Here is a 23208-nt window from a genome sequence, read left to right as displayed (position 1 = left end):
TTTTTTTAATTGAGAAATTGAAAAATAGAGAACTTTCTGTAGGCTACTGCTGAAAATGTAAAGTAACAAAAAAACACACTGCTTTAAATCCATAGACTCCAAAATGATTGAGAAAAAGTAGAAAAAAAATAGAAATCTTTCTGCATTGTTGAAAATGTTAAGTAACAAAAACACAGTCTTAAGTCCATAGACTTCAAATGTTTAGAACAGAACAACATTCAATGCAATCAGTACTCCCAGTTCAGAAGGACTAAATTGTAGTACAGGAAGCAGAGGGTCTCTGCTGTTCCCCCTAATAGCTGGCTTGGTTGGTTTTTTTTTTTCCATATATGGCCCCCACCTCACTGAATACTCTTTCACTAGGAACAGATGAAGGAGGAGGGCCTAGGCATTTCCTCGCTTCATCTGCCAGTGTCGGAAATCTGCTCAGGTTTTGCCTCCACCGATCCACTGGTTTCCCATTGGGGTGATCCATCATTGGCTCTCTTAGGTAGTGCTGAAGCTCATCTTCCAGAGTAACAATTGTTGTTGATGTTGCTTGTGTGTGTCTTCCAAATAAAGTGTCATACATCTGATCAACAAGCCTTCCTTGTCGTGGCTGAGCCACCTTTGGTCTTTTTGCACAACTTGATGCTGTTAGAGCTCCATCTCCTCCTCCTTCCTGTGTCTCTTATGTTGGCCCACTGACAGAAGCCTCTCCCAGGCCCTGCATGTCTTCAAGCCGCCATTTCCTGGCCTTTGTCAGTGTGTCCTGTAAGGTGAAAGCATGATGCTTATATCGAGGGTCCAGTAAACAGGCAAGAACCACACATGGAACACCCTCCACTTTGGCAAAGCATCAATTTAGGCTCTCTAGCATTTCTTGCTGCATGGTCTGGATTCCCAATGTGGAGGGCCCCTCATCCTTCAGGAGCATCCTCAGGACCTGAACACTTGGGATCACACATGACATTGAGCTCTGATAGTGACTCATTTGAAGAGTCACCTCCTTTATTGGTGTAAGAGTGTCAACTAGGTTTGAAACAATCCACCACTGGTCAGCGTTGAGAGATGTAAACCCCCCCCCCCCCACACACACACACACTCAGTGGCATAAATGTTTAACACTCTTTTGTTCTAATATTCTAGCTAACATGTGAAGTGTTGAGTTCTAGTGAGTCGGAGTTGATTGAATCAGTCCATGCTGAGGAAGGTCCAAGTCTTTTTGTATTCCTGATAGACATCATCTGGCTTCGGTGGAATGAGAAAAGTGCTTCACACAGGTCTTAAGCATTGCAATGACATTTATGACTGACCTCTGACTAGCTATTCCATCAATTACAACAAGCTGCAATGTATGAGCACAGCAACTGAAATCTGTGACTTCAGCTACACGCATTCCTTTGATCATATTAGATCCACTATCTCTCAGAACAAGAGTCACACGATCTTTCTCCACACCCCATTCCTCCATCATGCTCAAGAACAACTCACTGATGTAGTCTCCTATATGAGGCCCATCCACAGATTTTGTGTTCAGGACAACTTGCTGTCGCTTCCAATCAGCATCGATAAAATGGCAGGTGAGACCCCTCAACGATGCAGTCGATCCTGTCCAGTAGTCAGTAGTAAAAGACAAGTGTTTCTCAGCAAACTCAGGAGTGAGTATAGATTTGACCTTTTCTTTACTCTGATTACAGATGGAGGGTATTACTTCAGTGCAATTAAAATTTCTCCCTCTTTAAATGGTAATGTTGTTCAGCAGTACTCCTAAGGTGTCTAAATCCAATGTCGCTGACCATGGTGAAAGGCTGATTGTCAGTTGCAATCATTTCAGCAATCACCTTGTCAAGATTCTTTGACCTCTTGTCTGTATCCTTCCACTTTAGTTGATGGTCATACACCTGTACAAGAGTGGGCTGAACGGCAGTTTTAGAAGTGGAGGATGTCATCTTTTGTTTTGCCTGTGTGGCCTGATAGAGATTGGCATGATGAACTTTTAGATGAGACCACGTGTTTGAAGTATTTTTTGTTTTTGATGTCTCAGAGACTAGCTTCACAGTGCTGTTGCATTCCTTGCACGATGCAGTTCCTGGTGGTTGTTCTGTAAAGTGTTTCCAAATCACACTTTATGGTCCACTTTTTTGTCCAGACATCTGTAATGAATTAGAAAGCAATTATGAATTGAATGCAAATGTTTAATTAAACAGTGTGTGTGTGTGTGTGTTCTGTTGTAGGCTAGGCTTTGTAGTAGTCAAAGTGCAGCAGAATAACACAACTAAAATCATGTTTTTATTGACATTAGTATTAGTGTAGCCTATGCCTATTTTAACATGGCCATTATCATACAGCAAATTTCCATGGTTATTTATTCTGCAGCTCGTTACATTCATCATAGTTTTTGAATTAAATACCTACGTTACAGTAGCCTAAATTTATTTTCACAGATGCATAGCCAGGACATAGCAGAAGAAGCAGATAATAGGCTACTGTTAATTCGTCTATGCCTAGGCCTACTATGTACGGTATGCTATTCTCCACGCTGATAGGCTGCTGACAAGATGCATGCACTCCCCGGGAAGTGCGTGCGACTCACAAGCTCAGAATGCAGAGAGCTGTGGGACGTTGTGTGTGTGTGTGTGCGCGCGCAGCAGCGAGAGGGACTTGTGTCTACTGCAATGACCTACAATGTGAATAAAAATATTCACGTACACGTAATCTATTCAATGTCCCTAAAGTAGAATTAGTTAAAGTTAGTCTGCTTAGTATTATTTGAGTTCGTGCGAGAGCAACATGCCAAACAGCAGGAGTAAAAAAAAAAAACCAATGAGTAACATTAGATTTTTAGGCTATGGCATTACAACAACCTTCCGTAAGTGGAAGCGGACCCCCTATTTCTACAGGAGCAGAGATCTAATTATAAAGCGAGAACACGTTTCATGTGGATTTTCCCCTTTAGGTTATGATACGTCTGAAAAGTGACAGGCAGTAGGGTCTATGATTTGACCAAGAGACTGAAGTTAGCCTGCGTTACCAAATGCCAGCTGACTGACTGAGAACTCTATATGAGATTTAGCCTGCTATGACCTAAATTTAAACAACGTAGACTAAGCTACACAATAAAATGAAAATAGTCACGGGCACTGGCCATGCTAAAAGACTGCTAGTATTCTCTCGTAATAGCTAACGTAAGGGTTACGTAACGTAAGGCTAAGTTAAACCAAGGCAAGGCTACTCTACATTTCACTAACGTTACAACATCAGATTCATTTTGAGGTATACAGTCTTACTTAAACCTGCCTATGTTATTTTGCCAAAAGAGGTGTTAAACCTACCTGTTCCATTTCTTGGATGTCCCGTGAATTAATTTCTTCCTCCACAGGCTGAGCCATGTTTCCAAGCGTCTTTGCTGGGTGGGCAGCCTATGTTTTGGTTATATTCCCAACCGAACCACAGTAGGCTAAAGTGGTTTTATGGTAGGCTTATTACAAAATAAACAGTTTAATTAATTTGATGTTTATAAAACAGACAGTCATACTTTTTAGTTGCAATACATTTGACCAAGCTGTATGCCTACATTGGATTTAACACATGAGGGCGCATTTAGACAAATGTCGGCAAAGACTGATATGACGAGGCCAACACCGATATGGACCGGTAAGTGAAAAATGGCCCAAAAACCTCTAACGGGAAGCCTTTAAGGCCTTTATCAGGGGCCAAATAATCAGCATTACTAGTTCTAAAGCAAAACAGACATTTCAAAATGCAAAAAATTTAGAGGCAAAAATAAGGGTATTAGAAAATGAGTATTACCAAACAAGGTTCCCAGAATCCTGTCAAAGTCTATTGCTGCTTAGAGCACAATATAATGAACTATCTGCATCAAAAGCGATGGCCAGTCTGCTGTGACTTAAGCAAACATTCTATGATCAGGGAGAAAAACCTGGGAAAGTGTTAGCATGGCGCCTCAAGCAGTTACAGAGTGAAAGCTCTATCACCTCACTGCAGAATGGCCAAGGAGAAACCATTGTAGACCCAACAGAAATAAATGAAACTTTCAGGAAATTTTATAAAGGACTCTATATTTCAGAAATAAATCCACGACAATTTGGAGCTAAAAGCCTTTCTAGATAGAATAAATATACCCATTATACCAGAAGCTCTTAGGGCTACTTTAGAGAAAGATATTACAGTAGAGGAACGATCTGCAGCAATTGATAGTATTACAACAGGGAAAATGCCGGGGCCCAACAGCCTTCCAATTGAAATTTATAAGAAATTTAAAAACAAATTCCTGACTCCGCTTTTAGAAATGTTTTATAGAGTTGTGGCAGCGGGGGCGTGGTCAAGCGCCGGTCTGTGACAGGAGGGCGGAGTCAGGGAAGGTAAGTGGCAGAATCACGTCACCTGAGAGCAATTAACCTGTTTGTGTGTCTTCCCAGTGACTGCGCCCTATATCAGGAGGGAGAGCGAGAGCAGATGGAGCTCAACCCTGAACCAGACGCCAGTTGTGTGTGTGTCTGTGAAAAGTATTGTTAGACTGAAAAGTGTGGCAATAAAGCCAATTTATAAAACCTGATCTCTGTCCTGCCGTCCTCTGTGCTCCACCCACACGTAGGGTCGTTTACAGTGGTGCCGAAACCCGGGACAGTGGAGCACCAAACCCGCAGCCCCATGGAATCCTCCCCGTTCGCCGATCTGGTCCACGCCCTCGCCACGGCTCAGCAAAGCCAGCACCAGGCACTCGTCACGCTCCGAAAGGAGCAGGAGCAGCGCTTCGAAGCCCTGGTGCTGGCCCAGCAGGAAGATCGCGAGGCGTTCCGGCATCTCCTCGCGTCGGCGGGGTCCACCAGCGCTCCGGCCGCGGGCCCGTCTCCCCTCATTGTCACCAAGATGGGCCCGCAGGACGACCCCGAGGCGTTCATCACGTTGTTTGAACAGGTCGCCGAAGCCTCGGGGTGGCCGATGGAGCAGCGTGCGGCGCGCCTCCTCCCCCTGCTCACGGGAGAGGCACAGCTGGCCGCGCTACAGCTCCCCGCCGACCGCCGGCTGGCCTACGCGGACCTTCGCCGGGCCGTCCTCCAGCGCGTGGGGCGCACACCGGAGCAACAGCGCCAGCGCTTCCGCGCGCTGCGACTGGAGGAAGTCGGCCGGCCGTTCGCGTTCGGCCAGCAGCTCCGGGACGCCTGCTGGCGGTGGCTGAGGGCCAACGATCGCGACGCCAAGGGAATCGTCGACCAGGTGGTACTGGAACAGTTCATCGCCCGCTTACCAGCCGGAACCGCGGAGTGGGTCCAGTGCCACCGCCCGGCATCGCTGGATCAGGCAGTCGAGCTGGCGGAGGATCATCTGGCGGCTGTCCCGGCGGCAGGACAGCAGATGGCATCTTCTCTTCTCTCCTCTTCTCTCTCTCTCTCTCTCTCCCCCTCCTCCTGTGTCCTGTCCTCGCCCCATTCCCCCTCCGCGGAGGCGGGGGCCGGCACCCCCCCAGCCGGCCCGCCGCACCCGCGGTGCCCTCCCGTTTCTCCCTTCTGTGTCTGTCTCTCCCCCACCTCAGGTGAGTGAGCCCCAGATCACCGGTGCAGAGGGAAAGCCCGGGCCGGTTTGCTGGCGCTGCGGGGAGCCGGGCCACCTGCAGCAGCAGTGCACGGCAATGGAAGTGGGCGCGGTGGTTCGGATCCCCGACGCGCCAGAGGCCGCCCTCGATCGGGCCGGAGCGTATCGCATACCGGTGAGTATCCAAGGGGCTACATATCAGGCGCTGGTGGATTCTGGTTGTAATCAGACCTCAATTCGCCAAAGCCTGGTTCAAAACGAGGCATTGGGGGGAGCACAAGGGGTGAAGGTGTTATGTGTGCACGGGGATGTTCACAGCTACCCTTTGGTGTCGGTCCACATTATTTTCAGAGGGGAAAAATTTATAGTGAAGGCGGTTAATCCTCGCCTTACCCACTCTCTAATTTTGGGGACTGATTGGCCGGGATTTCGGGGTTTAATGACGCGCCTAGTCAAGAGTGGGTCCTGCCATTTGACAGGGGGAGGTCCCGGTGTCGCTTTGGCGGGAGCAGCTGTCACAGAGCCGTCTACGTCATCTCCGCGTCAGAGTGAGGAGCCGCCGGCTCCTCCTCTCTCTCTTGGGGAATCCCTCGCGGATTTCCCATTAGAGCAGTCGCGAGACGAGACTCTGCGGCATGCATTTGACCAAGTGAGAGTAATCGATGGTCAAACGCTCCCGCCGAACGCCACCCCGTCCTTCCCCTACTTCGCGATTATGAAGGATAGATTATACCGAGTGACGCAGGACACTCAAACTAAAGAGCGAGTCACGCAGCTTTTAATTCCGAAGAGCCGCCGGGAATTGGTATTCCAGGCGGCTCACTTTAATCCCATGGCCGGACACTTGGGGCAGGATAAAACACTAGCCCGAATAATGGCCCGTTTCTATTGGCCGGGGATTCGCGGCGATGTTCGTAGGTGGTGTACGGCATGCCGCGAATGCCAGTTAGTAAACCCAGCGGCCATTCCAAAAGCGCCTTTGCGCCCTCTACCGCTAATCGAGACCCCGTTTGAGAGAATTGGGATGGATCTCGTCGGGCCATTAGATCGGTCAGCACGAGGGTACCGCTTTATATTAGTTCTGGTGGACTATGCAACGCGATACCCGGAAGCAGTGCCTCTGCGCAATATCTCAGCACGCAGTATTGCCGAGGCACTCTTCCGTGTCATCTCCCGAGTTGGAATCCCGAAAGAGATTCTGACTGATCAAGGCACTACGTTTATGTCACGAACACTGCGCGAACTGTATGGGTTATTGGGGATTAAGCCGATCCGCACCAGCGTGTATCACCCACAAACGGACGGTTTAGTGGAACGATTCAACCGCACCCTCAAAAATATTATTAAAAAATTCGTAAGTGAGGACGCACGTAACTGGGATAAGTGGCTCGAACCCTTGCTGTTCTCAGTGCGAGAGGTCCCCCAAGCCTCCACGGGGTTCTCCCCGTTTGAATTATTATATGGGCGTAAGCCGCGCGGCATCCTGGACGTGCTGCGGGAAAATTGGGAGGAGGGACCTTCACAAAGTAAGAACGAAATTCAGTACGTTATGGACCTGCGCGCAAAACTCCACACACTCACACACCTAACTCAGGAGAATTTGCGGCAGGCCCAGGAACGGCAAGCCCGCCTGTACAACAAGGGTACGCGCCTTAGAGAGTTCACTCCGGGAGATAAGGTACTCGTACTGTTGCCCACGTCGAGCTCCAAATTGATCGCCAAGTGGCAAGGACCCTTTGAGGTCACACGGCGAGTCGGGGACGTCGACTATGAGGTGAGGCGAACGGACAGGGGTGGGGCGCTACAGATTTGCCACCTCAACCTGCTTAAACTCTGGAACGAGGAGGTCCCCGTGGCGTTGGTGTCGGTAGTTCCAGAGAAGGCGGAGCTGGGGCCGGAGGTTCAAAAAGGGACATTGGCATCACGTACCTCTCCGGTCCCCTGTGGAGACCACCTCTCCCCGACCCAACTCACGGAGGTCGCCCAGTTGCAGACCGAGTTTTCGGATGTGTTCTCGCCCCTGCCCGGTCGCACTAACCTCATAGAGCACCACATAGAGACGCCCCCGGGGGTGGTAGTGCGTAGCCGCCCTTACAGGCTACCCGAACACAATAAAAAGGTGGTTCGGGAAGAACTTCAGACCATGCTCGAAATGGGCATCGTCGAGGAGTCCTACAGTGACTGGAGCAGCCCGGTGGTCTTGGTACCCAAGGCCGACGGGTCGGTCCGGTTCTGTGCGGACTATAGAAAAGTCAATGCGGTGTCTAAATTCGACGCGTACCCAATGCCTCGTATTGATGAGTTGCTCGATCGACTCGGCACTGCTCGCTTTTATTCGACACTGGATTTGACGAAGGGATATTGGCAGATCCCCTTGACTCCACTATCCCGAGAAAAAACGGCCTTTTCCACACCGTTTGGTTTACACCAATTCGTCACCCTTCCGTTTGGGCTGTTTGGGGCGCCCGCGACGTTTCAGCGGCTGATGGACAGAGTCCTCCGCCCTCATGCCACGTATGCAGCAGCATATTTAGATGACATAATCATCTATAGCAATGACTGGCAGCGGCACCTCGAACATCTGAGGGCCGTCCTTAGGTCACTGAGGCGAGCGGGGCTCACAGCCAACCCAAAGAAGTGTGCGATTGGGCAGGTGGAAGTACGGTATCTGGGCTTCCACTTGGGCAACGGGCAGGTGCGTCCCCAAATTAATAAGACGGCAGCAATTGCGGCCTGCCCGAGGCCCAAGACCAAAAAGGGGGTGAGACAGTTCCTGGGGCTGGCTGGCTATTATCGCAGGTTTATACCTAATTATTCGGACGTCACCAGTCCGCTGACTGATCTCACTAAAAAGGGGGCACCAGATCCGGTCCAGTGCCAGCGGGCTTTCTCAGAGGTAAAGGCTGCACTGTGTGGGGGGCCACTTCTACACTCCCCTGACTTTTCTCTCCCTTTTGTGTTGCAGACCGATGCGTCGGACAGAGGGCTGGGGGCGGTTTTGTCCCAGGAGGTGGAGGGGGAGGACCGCCCTGTCCTGTATATCAGCAGGAAGCTGTCGGTGCGTGAGGGGCGCTACAGCACCATAGAGAAAGAGTGTCTGGCCATCAAGTGGGCGGTTCTCGCCCTCCGGTACTACCTGCTGGGGCGCCCTTTCACCCTCTGTTCGGACCACGCGCCCCTCCAGTGGCTCCACCGCATGAAAGATGCCAACGCGCGGATCACCCGTTGGTATCTGGCGCTCCAACCCTTTAATTTCAAGGTGGTCCACAGGCCGGGGGCGCAGATGGTCGTGGCGGACTTCCTCTCCCGTCAAGGGGGGGGGGGGGGGGGGGGAGTCGGCTGCAGGCCGGACGGCCGCCCGGCCTGAGTCGGGCGGTGGGGGTATGTGGCAGCGGGGGCGTGGTCAAGCGCCGGTCTGTGACAGGAGGGCGGAGTCAGGGAAGGTAAGTGGCAGAATCACGTCACCTGAGAGCAATTAACCTGTTTGTGTGTCTTCCCAGTGACTGCGCCCTATATCAGGAGGGAGAGCGAGAGCAGATGGAGCTCAACCCTGAACCAGACGCCAGTTGTGTGTGTGTCTGTGAAAAGTATTGTTAGACTGAAAAGTGTGGCAATAAAGCCAATTTATAAAACCTGATCTCTGTCCTGCCGTCCTCTGTGCTCCACCCACACGTAGGGTCGTTTACAAGAGTCCTTTCAAAATGGTACCTTGCCATCATCTTTAAGAGGAGCATTGATCACCCTTCTCCCAAAGCCAGGTAAACCAAATAATAAATGTGAAAACTTGAGGTCAGTCAGTCTTCTAAAAGCAGATTTAAAAATGCTGAGTAAGATTTTAGCTAGAAGGATTGAAAAAACATTGCCAAAGATAATTGGGAGGGATCAGAATGGTTTCATCCATGGCAGACAAGGCTTCCACAACATTGGAAGGCTTCTGAATATCCTTCATAATCAAAAGGGGGCAACAGATACTGCCCTACTGTCACTGAACGCTGAAAAGGCCTTTGACCGAGTTGAATGGTCCTATCTGATTGAGATTCTGGCACACTTTGGCTTGGGAGAGAATTTTTGTAGTTGGATAAGATTTACTTTATAAGGAACCATTTGCAGAAATTTTGACTAATAATAATATTTTGAAAATTATCAAAATAAATCGAGGGTGTAGACAGGGGGACCCTCTGTCCCCACTGCTGTTCGTTATGACAATTGAACCGCTGGCAGTTGCAGTAAGGTCACACAATGATGTTTCTGGAATAACCATAGGACAGAGGGAACACCATTTGGCTTTATATGCGGATGATGTAATTATTTTTCTCAAAAATATAAATAAATCTATCCCTGCCTTGCTAGACTTGATTGGGGAATTTGGCAAGATCTCAGGTTATAAGATTAAGAAATCTAAAACAGCAATTATGCTATTAAACCAAGAAGAAAGGGAAAATCCACCTGAAGTAGCTGCACAATTTAAAGTTGTCAACTGCTTCACTTATTTAGGCATTCAAATTGTACCAATGCTCAATAATATTATAGAAACTAATTATAGACCAGTTGTGCAAGAGATAGCAGACTCTTTAGATAGATGGGCATCTTTCCCAATGTCGTTAATGGGGAACATAAATACTCTCAAGATGAATATACTTCCTAAGTTGTATTTATTTCAAAATTTACTGCTGCCACTACCAAGCAATTTATTCTCCCATCTAAAGACACTTTTTATCAGGTTTTTATGGAATAATAGACGCCCCAGGTTGCGCCTATCATTGCTATACTTGCCTTATGATAGAGGGGGGGCTTAAAGGGATAGTTCGTGATTTTTGACATGAATCTGTATGGCATCCCCATCAATAGTGTCGTGCAAACACACTGACTTAGGGGAGAGCGGGGTAAGATGAGCCACTTTTTACATTTTTCATCATAACTACATGTTAAAGCCATTTTTGCTTCCAGTCTACACACCATACCAAATTTCAAAGTGTACTGTTACTATCTGAGCAAAAAATAATTGATAAGCTCTTATGGTTAGAGTGATATTACCTCTTGAAAAAAAAATGTCAAGTGGCTCAACTTACCCCATGCACGGGGTAAGATGAGCCACTGTGTGGGGTAAATTGAGCCAACACAAAACATGTTAGGTTAACAAAGTAAACAACTTTTATTATTAGAAATGCAATCAGTGAATCAAGTCAAGTCAATCAAGTGGGGGATAGGGCCGTTGCATAGAGAAGGGGAGATGAAGAGAGAGGTGATAGAACGAGATGGGATAGGGAGGGATAGATAGATGGATAGAGAGAGAGAGATATGCATAGATAGATAGAAAGAGGGATGGTTAGAGAGGGAATGAGAGATATACTATATTATAGAAATTACTAAAACAGTAGAACAGTGCCAAAAAATCTTATTTCTTTCAGTAGGTTAAAACATTGCTAAAACATGCAGCAATCATTCCATCAATCATTTCATCATTATTCAATGTTCCAAGCATTCAAATTGCAAGGGAACACCATTTGCCTCTCCCTCCGTGCTGTCCCCCCAACAGTAAAGGGGTGGGGCAATTTTTTCACAATATCCTGTCTTGACAGGACAGCCTTATCTTTCTCTTTGAAGACAAAGGTCGGCTTTCTTGCAGAGCCATGGCATGACCGGCTTCTTTTGACAAATCTTGCCTCTATTTCGAAGACATCCAATTTGATTATCTGGCCAATGAAGAAATGCACTTTCTTCTTCCCCGTGAATTTTGCCACAACATAATCCCCCACATCTAACAACTGGTCTTCCTCATCTGATGTCATATATATATATATATATGTTGTTGTCATATATGACCAGTAAATGTGAAAACTTAAGTGTCATCCATATTGGGTAAGCTCAGCCACCAATGGGGTAAGTTGAGCCAGTGGCTCAACTTGCCCCACATCTAATGGCTCGTCTTACCCCGTGGCCACCATTTTGTAGAAAAATGCTAATAAAGGGGATTAGGCTAATCAAAATTATTTTTATTAGCATTCATATCATAGCTTAGAAAGCCACTAACTTAACCCTAATGTGTCTAAATATTATTCTACTTTTGTCTTCTCTAAATCATCTTCACTGTGGACAAACATGGAATTGACTTAGAAAGCACAAAAACACATTTTTATAAATATCTCCCTCACCTAGTTTGACATGTGGTGCTCCTCTCCACAAGTGTAAGTAAATGGTCCCGCCCCCCTTTGAATGTGGTCACATGGTCACATTTGTTTACTGTTTCTTAGAAACAGGGGGTGGCTCATCTTACCCTCTGGCTCATCTTACCCCGCTCTCCCCTACCCCTGACAGCATCCTGTGAGTCCAGTTTTGGTCCAGACGAAAGTAGTCCGGCAAGTTTGTTGGGGTCACGAAAGTAAAACGTTTTTCGTCTCAAAACAGTATGTGTTCAAAAGAGTGATATATTTGCATCACAAAACCGTTGCCAAATAAAAAGTCAGACCTCGAAATCGCTTGGCACTATTTTCTGTCCCTTCTCATCACTGCGCGCTGCCTGCTTCATCCAGCTGTGGCTCCAGCTTCAAGGATAAGCTGGAGCCGCATAAGTAGGAGTCCCGGCGGGTGGTTTGTATTCGATTCGTTTATATCCCGACCTTGTCAGCTGTCAGATTTATGTTCATGGACCCGGTAAGCTGGTAAATAATATTTATTTTTTTTTTTCTTTACCAAATTCTAACAGAAAACGAGAGCGCCCGAAAGGGAAAACCGAGCCGAGCTGCCTCACGGCTGTAATGCAAATTGCTTTCCTCCTCAGTATACAAGTGCGCTTCCATGGCAGGGAAAAAGAAACTACCACTGCTGCCTATGTAGTGCCCTATTTATACAAATAGGAGTCATTCAGGATTCAGCCATGTTTTTGCTCCGTGTCATGGCTGAATCCTGAATGACTCCTATTTGTATAAATAGGGCACTACATAGGCAGCAGTGGTAGTTTCTTTTTCCCTGCCATGGAAGCGCACTTGTATACTGAGGAGGAAAGCAATTTGCATTACAGCCATGAGGCGGCTCGGCTCGGTTTTCCCTTTCGGGCACTCTCGTTTTCTGTTAGAATTTAGTAAAGAAAAAAAAATTATTTACCAGCTTACCGGGTCCATGAACATAAATCTGACAGCTGACAAGGTCGGGATATAAACGAATCGAATACAAACCACCCGCCGGGACTCCTACTTATGCGGCTCCAGCTTATCCTTGAAGCTGGAGCCACAGCTGGATGAAGCAGGCAGCGCGCAGTGATGAGAAGGGACAGAAAATAGTGCCAAGCGATTTCGAGGTCTGACTTTTTATTTGGCAACGGTTTTGTGATGCAAATATATCACTCTTTTGAACACATACTGTTTTGAGACGAAAAACGTTTTACTTTCGTGACCCCAACAAACTTGCCGGACTACTTTCGTCTGGACCAAAACTGGACAAGAACTGGACTCACAGGATGCTGTCAGGGGTAAGTCAGTGTGTTTGCACGACACTATTGATGGGGATGTCATACAGATTCATGTCAAAAATCCCAAACTATCCCTTTAAGGTCTCAAACCTACTACGGTACTATTGGGCTGCACAGTTGAGAACGCTGATGTTCTACTACACAGAGGATGCTCCACTGTGGAGGGAGATGGAAAGTTATAGGTTGAAGCTGCCTTTACCTGTTTACTTCTCATCTCATCTCATTATCTGTAGCTGCTTTATCCTGTTCTACAGGGTCGCAGGCAAGCTGGAGCCTATCCCAGCTGACTACGGGCGAAAGGCGGGGTACACCCTGGACAAGTCGCCAGGTCATCACAGGGCTGACACATAGACACAGACAACCATTCACACTCACATTCACACCTACGCTCAATTTAGAGTCACCAGTTAATCTAACCTGCATGTCTTTGGACTGTGGGGGAAACCGGAGCACCTGGAGGAAACCCACGCGGACACGGGGAGAACATGCAAACTCCGCACAGAAAGGCCCTCACCGGCCACGGGGCTCGAACCCAGGACCTTCTTGCTGTGAGGCGATAGCGCTAACCACTACACCACCGTGCCGCCCAGCTGAAGCAGTGGTCAGAACAAATGCAAATTTGCACGATTGAAAAGCCATTTCAGTGCAGAGAAAAAAAAACACAGGATGGTTACATTTGTGTGTTTTTTTTTGCCTTTGTGTTGTCTTTAATTAGATGGATCATGCATGACTCTCTCAATAAACCCTTTTTAAAGTCTGAATAATTATGTTATATCCAGATGTCTGAGACCACATTGAAAACCTGTTGTTGTTTTTTTCATTTAGAATTGGAAATAAACAGAAGGTTTTATAATTTTTCAGATATTTGAATCAAAGAAAGTAAATGTTCAATATCTTGATTCTGCATTATTTCTACGTCCCTATTTAAATGTAAGCAAACTTGCTTTATAAAAAATGGTCAGATTTTTGTCCAGAACAGGGGACATGCCAAATACTATGAAACTACTTAACTTTTCTCTCAAGTTGTTGTTAAAAATATATAATTTGTAATGAAAATTGTTGTGTTAAACTAGAAAAGAATACAAAATTGAAGGGGGCGGCATGGTGGTGTAGTGGTTAGTGCTGTCGCCTCACAGCAAGAAGGTCCTGGGTTCGAGCCCTGTGGCCGGTGAGGGCCTTTCTGTGCGGAGTTTGCATGTTCTCCCCGTGTCCGCGTGGGTTTCCTCCGGGTGCTCCGGTTTCCCCCACAGTCCAAAGACATGCAGGTTAGGTTAACTGGTGACTCTAAATTGACCGTAGGTGTGAATGTGAGTGTGAATGGTTGTCTGTGTCTATGTGTCAGCCCTGTGATGACCTGGCGACTTGTCCAGGGTGTACCCCGCCTTTCGCCCGTAGTCAGCTGGGATAGGCTCCAGCTTGCCTGCGACCCTGTAGAACAGGATAAAGCGGCTAGAGATAATGAGATGAGACAAAATTGAAGGGTTTTTATTAGTGCTCTCAGACTTTTGGACCCCAGTGTATCTGATGGACTGGATGGACATTTATGATGGACTTTCATTTATGTTCATTTTATAACATTTTGTATCAAGTCAGCTGCTACATTCAGCTGGTAGCTTATAAATCTAAATATTTCTCCAGATGGCAGTTAAATATCAGTTCACTGTCCACAGTCTACTACACGTTTTATCACTGATGCCGTTAGCCTTGAACCCTCCCATCCAGCAACATATGCAAATGTTTTTGTGGTAACATTCTGTTTTCTGTCTGACTGTTAGGATTTTCTTGTTAGGAGTGTCATTACCTCTGAGATTAAGGGTGTATTCAGACCAGGATAGTTCAATAGTTCACTTGCTTTGGTCCGAACCAAATGTTTTTTTTATTTTTTCATTTTGGTGCGGTTCGCTTTCACACTGTACATTTTAGTAAGCGGACCAAAATCTGTCAACAAAGCCACGCGCCCTGAGGTCGTTCAGCTATTGGTCAGAGACGACACACGCACAAAGCGTTAAGTTCAAAAGTAGTCATAGAGGCTTTCCGTGCTGTTATTCTTTTTAATGTCATCAAAGCTGTTTTTTCCAGTTTTTACTGTTTTCACAATTGTGCGATTACTATGCTGTTGTACAAGTAATTTATCAACGACGACTTCAAAGGGCAAGGCGGCTACGGAGGATAGCGCTGATGAGCACACATCATGTTGTGACAGTTCTGGCTCTTCACGCAAGACGGAGGAGGTATGTGTCGGGATATTCACCTTATCCATCGTAATAGATGAATTTCTTTTTTGCGTCGCTAGTACCGCCACTTTTTGAAAGACTGTCCCTGATTTTAATGTAGGTCTGACGGAGTTTCTTCACTTTTAGCCGACATTGTTCTGGGGAGTGCGTGAACCCCTTCTCCTTCATTTTCTCACTGAATACAGCAAACACGTCGGCATTTTTGTGTGTTCTCTCCAAAAGCTCAGATATGTGGACATCTGCCCATATATCCACAAGGGTACGCGTTTCTTCCTCGGCCCACGTTTGCCCCCTACTCATTTTTTGTACTCTGTAGTCTAGCCTACCACTGGTCTGAATGACTGAACGACTGTTGTAAGGTTCCCTTGATAACCGAAACAGTGTTTGCACTTTGCGGTGGAGTGTCAAGACTCTGTTTCCCATAATGCTCGACAAACGACGGAAGCTCCCGAGGTACAAAAAAGCAAAACTGTCGGATTAGGTCCGGTCTGCTTTCACACCTCCAAAAGGTCTGCACCAGGGTTCCTTTGGTCCGGGCTGAGTCCGACCTTGCAGCTCGGTCTCGGTCCGCTTGTTTGGTCCGGACCAGAGTTCGGTGGTTTGTATTCAGACCAACCCAAAAGGTCCGGACCAAGGGAAATTTGGTTCGTTTGGTCCGGACCAAACAACGTAGGTGTGAATACGCCCTAAGTTTCCTGCTTCTTTATCCCACCCTTCAGCTTCGTTCCCATACTTTTCAAAACAAAGTTGTACCCATGCTGCTTATCAGGACTTTATCAGTCTGAATGAACAAACACATGCTATATGTACACCATGTTCAGTAAGACCACTGACAGGTTCTTGGAAAACAAACTAGCCAGACAAAAAATATTCTGCATTTTGTATTGTGCTGCCATTAGTAGAAGCATTAATCCTTTTTTTTCCTCTAGAAAACGCTGGCATCTCTTTCCTCCTGATGATACAGAATGTATGTACCCAACACGTATACCATATGAGGAGTCCAGCGTGTTCAGTCAGGTCAACATAATACATCCAGACATGCGCCGATTCCCTGCTTTCCGAAGAGCTAGAGCCCACTGTGTCACGCTGGAGCCGGGTCAGGTAAAGAGCAGTTTGGTTAGGTAATTCAAGCTCAAAAAAGTCGTAACAGTCACTTAGGGATAGAGCTAGAGCATGTGACCTTTTTTTTGCTGAAAAATGAAACATCCTTTATTGAGATAGTAAAAAATAAATTGTCTAAAACCTGGTGTTTTTCCTGCAGTGTCACCAGTTGGCAGGACAAAAAAAAAAGTTATTCATGAATGATTTGGAGTTTTTTTTTTTTTTAACAAATAAGGTTTTTACAATCAAATATTTTTTGGGATTTTTTTTGTTTGTTTTTATCCCTCGCTGGCCGAAAGGCCCGAAGGGGGATAATGTCATGGCGATGTCCGTCCATCATCCATCCATCCATCCTGGGAAGGGTACTCGCCTTCTGAAATCAACTCCTCTCACAATTTTGGAGGAATTTCATGAAACTTTACAGGATTCTTTGTTATATGTCGGTAATACGCATTTTGCAATTTTGTTCAATTCAATCGCATTTTACCAGAGTTATGGCTTTATAGCATAGATATAGTTGCCAGCGGGGGATATTGTGCTCTCAGAGCACTCTTGTTTTATACGATCTATTAATTTTAATTGCCTTTTTAAACGGGGGTGGCACGGTGGTGTAGTGGTTAGCACTGTCGCCTCACAGCAAGCAGGTCCTGGGTTCGAGCCCAGTGGCCGGTGAGGGCCTTTCTGTGTGGAGTTTGCATGTTCTCCCCGTGTCCGCGTGGGTTTCCTCCGGGTGCTCCGGTTTCCCCCACAGTCCAAAGACATGCAGGTTAGGCTAATTGGTGGCTCTAAATTGACCGTAGGTGTGAATGTGAGTGTGAATGGTTGTTTGTCTCTTTGTATCAGCCCTGCGATAACCTGGCGACTTGTCCAGGGTGTACCCCGCCTCTCACCCATAGTCAGCTGGGATAGGTTCCAGCTTGCCTGCGACCCTGTAGAACAGGATAAGTAGCTACAGATAATGGATGGACTTTTTAAATGGTGCCAGAGAGAGGTGCTATATTAAGTTATTATTCTTAATTATTGTTTGCAATCCTAGTTGCCTTTAATCCTAAGACTCTTTGAGTGCTGCTTCTTTTCCCCTCCTTTTCTAACATCCTGCAGTTATAGTACCATCTCAGTGATAATTGGTCAGGTGACTGACTGCTGACTGTCAGTAATTGGATTGACTTGCCATGCTCTATCTAACATTAACCTGAACCTTTCACCAAGCACGTGGTAAACAGCACAGTCACACTGATGTACACAGTAATGCTTTACTTTTCGTTAGAGCCTTCTCTAGGGGCAGCAGCTAATTCTAACTTCATAAGACATGTTGTTCACGGAGTCTCCTTGAATGAATTGGTAACACAGCAATCTACACAAGGGAGGGAGTGCTGTTCAACTGGCACCACTTAGGCTACGTTTACATTAGACCGTATCTGTCTCATTTTCTTCGCGGATGCACTGTCCGTTTACATTAAACCACCTGGAAACGCCGGGAAACGGGAATCCGCCAGCGTCCACGTATTCAATCCAGATCGTGTCAGCTCCGGTGCTGTGTAAACATTGAGAATACGCGGATACGCTGTGCTGAGCTCTAGCTGGCGTCTCATTGGACAACGTCACTGTGACATCCACCTTCCTGATTCGCTGGCGTTGGTCATGTGACACGACTGCTGAAAAACGGCGCGGACTTCCGCCTTGTATCACCTTTCATTAAAGAGTATAAAAGTATGAAAATACTGCAAATACTGATGCAAATACTGCCCATTGTGTAGTTATGATTGTCTTTAGGCTTGCCATCCTTCCACTTGCAAGTGGTAAGTGATATGCGCTGGGATCACACACACAGCGGCTCAGTCCCAGATTACTGCTTGTTCACTTCACTCGCGTGCTCTGTGAGCTGCGCAGGACCGGAGTGTGCACCCTCCAGAGGGCACTCGCTGTTCAGGGCGGAGTGATTTGGAGCGCAGGATGCCTGCGGAGCCGAGCATATCCGTGTATTGGTATTGCTGTGTGCATGCAAATCGTGTATTGGTGTTGCTGTGTGCACACTAATCGTTTTAAAAACGTTAATCTGATGATCCGCTGATACGGTCTAATGTAAACATGGGCTTAATCTTCTTCCTCAAAGTGTTTGTAATAACTGTATGCACCCAAAAAGATCTCCAGAACTATATTGCTTAGTTATCAGAAATAACATCCTAATGCAAATACCTCAACTGAACGATATTCAGTATGTTTATACAATTTTTCTACTATTTTTCTATTTATTCACTCTCACTGGTTCTCCTCATCACATGACTGCTTCAACCCAGGGAGGTAACACACATACTTCCTCCCAGACCCAGGAAGCCAACTGCATCTTTTCAAACTGCTGCTCATGGTACATCACACCGAGCAAAGCGCTATTTACCTTCTTCCACATACACAAGCTGACAAACAACCACCACTGGTTAGTGTCACTCTGACAGAGGAGAGAGTAACTCCATTCCTAACATCCTTTGCAGGTACGAATGAAGAACTTGTGTTTTTGAGTGTCAGAATGACATGAGAAAAGGAATCTCATTTTTGAGTATTGACAAAATTAATATAAAATTGAACTTATGGTTACCTAAAGTAGTTACATTTCTGGACGGGACAGTGGTGTAGTGGTTAGGACTGTCGCCTCACAGCAAGAAGGTTCTGGGTTCAAGCCGACAAGGGTCTTTCTTTGTGGAGTTTGCATGTTCTCCCCGTGTCTGCGTGGGTTTCCTCCGGGTGCTCCGGTTTTCCCCACAGTTCAAAGACATGCAGTTAGGTTAACATGGGGTGGCTTTCGGCTGAAATGCCCTTGAGCAAGGCACTTCACCCCCAACTGCTCCCCGGGTGTTGTAGCAGAGCTGCCCACTGCTCTGGGTATGTGTGTGTGCTCATTGCTTACTTGTGTGTGTGCGCGCGTGTGTTCACTGCTTCAGATGGGTTAAATGCAGAGGATGAATTTCACTGTGCTTGAGTGTGCGTGCAACAAATAAAGTCTTTTTTCTTCTTCTTCTTCTATTAGATCACCATGATCCATCATGAGGTCATGTCCAGAACAGGGGTAGGTTTCCCGATAACGTTGCCCTTTAGGGCTAAAGAGCGAGTTGAGAGACTCTCTTAAGCAACGAATGTTGTCTCTGTAAGTGGCTTTCCCGAACTCACTCGTAAGGAGTCTAAAGAGCAACAGGACGAAGAGCTTTTTTGCAACGCACGTCCCTGATATAGGCATTAGTAGTTGCTAAACGCAATCGTACTGTCATTGCTGAAGGCATTAGTAGTTGCTAAATTCAGTCAATAAGGTCACATGGCGTTTGTTTTTAACCAAAATCTAATTATATATAGAGTGTTTAAAACAAGTTAATATATAGTATCATCTGGAAGCTGTACATATATAATGTAGTAGTTAATTAATTAAATAATTTTATGGTTTGGGGAATTTTTTTTAATTCCAAGCGTGTTTTGAAGAAGAAGAAAGAAGAAACCTTTATTTGTCACATACACACTTCAAGCACAGTGAAATTCATCCTCTGCATTTAACCCATCTGAAGCAGTGAACACACACGCGCACACACCCAGAGCAGTGGGCAGCCACACACAGTGCCCGGGGAGCAGTCAGGGGTTCGGTACCTTGCTCAAGGGCACCTCAGCCCAAGGCCGTCCCACGTTAACCTAACCGCATGTCTTTGGACTGTGGGGGAAACCGGAGCACCCAGAGGAAACCCACGCAGACACGGGGAGAACATGCAAACTCTGCACAGAAAGGCCCTCGTCGACCGCTGGGTTCGAACCCGGAACCTTCTTGCTGTGAGGCGACCATGCTAACCAGGAACAGTATACATTTTGTGCTGAGTGCAAGCAGGGACTCCGGCAAAACTACCTATGACAGCATAACTAAAAGGGGAGAGCCAGAAGGTAACACAGGCATGAGGGAGCCCCGGAACATAAAGCAGCAGCCACTACACCGTCAACATACTCGAGTGAGCAAGCGAGTGTGGGACTGACAGCATCCATACATCCCAGTTTACCAAAACACACTATGTCTGAGGACCCTCCAGATCTACACCTTTACCTCATAAACACCATTAACAAAAGGCTTGACTAAACAGATGTTTTCAGCCTAGACTTAAACTCTGAGACTGTGTCTGATTCCCGAACACTACTTGGAAAGCTGTTCCATAACTGTGGGGCTTTGTAAGAAAAGGCTCTGCCCCCTGATGTAGCCTTCACTATACGAGGTACCAGCAGATAGCCTGCACCTTTTGATCTAAGCAGGCATGGCTGGTCATAGAGGAGCAGAAGTTCACTCAGGTACTGTGGTGCGAGACCATTCAGTGCTTTAAAGGTCAATAGTAATATTTTATTATCAGTACGAAACTTGATTGGGAGCCAATGCAGTATGGATAAGACAGGGGTGATGTGGTCATATTTTCTAGTTCTAGTAAGGACTCTTGCTGCTGCATTTTGAACTAACTGGAGCTTGTTTATGCACTTATTGGAACATCCAGATAGTAAGGCATTACAGTAATCCAACCTGGAGGTAACAAAAGCATGAACTAGTTTTTCTGCGTCATGTAGTGACATTAAATTTCTTATCTTGGCAATATTTCTGAGATGAAAGAAAGCTATCCAGGTAATGTTATCAGTGTGAGTTTCAAATGAAAGACTAGGGTTAATAATCACCCCGAGGTGTTTTACTGCTGCACGTGAAGAAACAGAAAGGCCATCCAGAGTTACTGTGTAATCAGACTTACTTCTAGCTGCATGTGGTCCTAGTACAAGTACTTCTTCTTTCTTGTCAGAGTTAAGCAGAAGGAAGTTAATAAGCATCCAGTGTATAATGTCCTTTACACATTCCTCAATTCTGTTAAGCTGGTGTCTCTCATCTGGTTTTGCAGAAACGTACAACTGTGTGTCATCAGCATAACAGTGGAAACTAATACCATGCTTTTGAATGATATCACCCGGAGGTAACATATATAAAGAAAAAAAGCAGTGGACCCAAGACAGAACCTTGTGGAATACCAAACTATACCTCAGTATGTCTAGAAAAATCACCATTTACATCAACATACTGATGGCGATCAGTTAAATAAGAGCTGAGCCAGGAGAGGGCCGTTCCCTTAACTCCCCCAACATTTTCTAGTCTATCCAGAAGAATGGCGTGATCAATGGTATCAAATGCTGCACTCAGGTCAAGCAACACAAGCAGCGTGACACAGCCCTGATCAGACGCCAACAGTAGGTCATTTACTACTTTAACCAGTGCTGTCTCTGTGCTGTGATGAGATCTAAATCCTGACTGATACATTTCATGGATGCTATTCCTGTGTAAATATGAGCATAACTGCTGTGCCACAGCTTTTTCAAGGATCTTGGAGATAAAGGGGAGGTTTGATATTGGCCGATAATTGGACAGCTGACAGGGATCAAGGTCAGGTTTTTTAATCAGGGGTTTGATAACTGCTACTTTAAAGGATTTGGGTACATAGCCAATCGTAAGAGAAGAATTTATTATTTTTAGAAGCAGTTCAATTACTTCAGGCATTATCTGTTTGAATAGATATGTGGATAAGGGATCTCATACACAAGTTGAGGATTTTGATGCGGAGATTAATGAAAGTAGTTCGATTTCTCTAAGGGGAGTAAAACATTCTAATTGCTGATCTGATACAGTTATTTGTTAACTACAGGGTTACTTAAATTGTCACTTAAGTTGTCTGACCTTAAATTAGTAGTTTTGTATTTTTTGTCAGATATTTTCAATTTTGTCATTGAAAAAATTCATGAAGTTGTTGCGACAACATACTGCAGGTGTGCATGTGTCTATAGTGGTCTTTTTCCTGGTTAATTTTGCTACAGTATTAAATAGGAATCTAGGATTAATTTTGTTATCTTCTATTAGGGAGGAGAGATATGTTGATCTAGCAGCACTAAGAGCTTTTCTATACTTCAGGAAGCTCTCCTTCCACGCTAATTTGAACACTACCAATTTTGTTTGACGCCATTAATGTTCCAATTTTCAAGTGGTCTGTTTTAAAGTGCGAGTGTCATCGTTATACCAGCATGCTAATTTTTTCTCTCTGACCGTTTTCCTTTTAAGAGGAGCTACATTATCTAAAGTATGGCGGAACATTGACTCTAAGCATTCAGTTGCCTGATCAAGTTCTGCGGGGGCTGACAGTAACCCAGTCAAAGTTGATAACTCTGGGAGATCATTTATAAAGCTCTGTGCAGTAGTTGACATGAATATACGTTTAATACAGTAGCGTGGTGAGGGGCATATATTATTACTCGGATATATTTTGAATGAGATGAGATAATGATCTGAGTTAACTTCAGACTGTGGAACTGTGACCTATATTTTCTATGTTTAACCTGAATGTGTTAGTATTAGATCGAGAGTTTGACCACCATTATGGGTCGGTCCTATGGCATTCTGATTAACCCCTACTGAATCTAAAATGGACACGCGCTGTTTTCAAAGGGTCTTCTGGCTTATCGAAGTGAAATATTAAAATCTCCGGCAATTAAAGCTTTGTCTAAGGAAATAACCAGGTTTGAGATGAAATCCGCAAATTCAGAAAGGAACTCAGAATATGGGGGGGGGGCTGTAAATAATAAGTAACAGAATTAACTGGGTAGACTTATTTTTCAAGGCTACATACATTATATTAGTGTGAAGAACTTCAAATGAATTCAATTTATAACCAGGTTTTTGTGTTACACCTAGATAATCATTATAAATAACCGCGACGCGTCCTCCTCTGCCAGTTAGACGAGGCTGGTGTATATAACTGTATCCAGGAGGACTCGCTTCATTTAATGCTATATATTCATTTGGCTTAATCCATGTTTCTGTTAAACACAGTACAT

The 23208-nt window shown here is 45.7% G+C and overlaps 1 protein-coding gene and 1 pseudogene across 5 annotated transcripts in view; one reads left to right on the top strand and one right to left on the bottom strand.

Annotated features, from left to right (window-relative positions):
• The window catches only part of hspbap1 (hspb associated protein 1), a 59619-nt gene that overhangs the window by 24514 nt on the left and 11897 nt on the right, over positions 1–23208 (top strand). For all 5 annotated transcript variants that reach the window (XM_060929714.1, XM_060929713.1, XM_060929715.1 and 2 more), the window contains exon 5: positions 16164–16335. In XM_060929714.1, coding sequence (XP_060785697.1) covers positions 16164–16335 — 172 coding nt within the window. The remainder of the gene's footprint in view (positions 1–16163; positions 16336–23208) is intronic.
• On the bottom strand, positions 84–3493 carry LOC132891774 (zinc finger BED domain-containing protein 4-like; annotated as a pseudogene).

Source organism: Neoarius graeffei, chromosome 9 (genome assembly GCF_027579695.1).
Source record: "Neoarius graeffei isolate fNeoGra1 chromosome 9, fNeoGra1.pri, whole genome shotgun sequence".
Lineage (NCBI taxonomy): Eukaryota > Metazoa > Chordata > Actinopteri > Siluriformes > Ariidae > Neoarius > Neoarius graeffei.
Note: the sequence above shows the minus strand (reverse complement) of the source record. Positions and strands in the feature narration are given on the sequence as shown.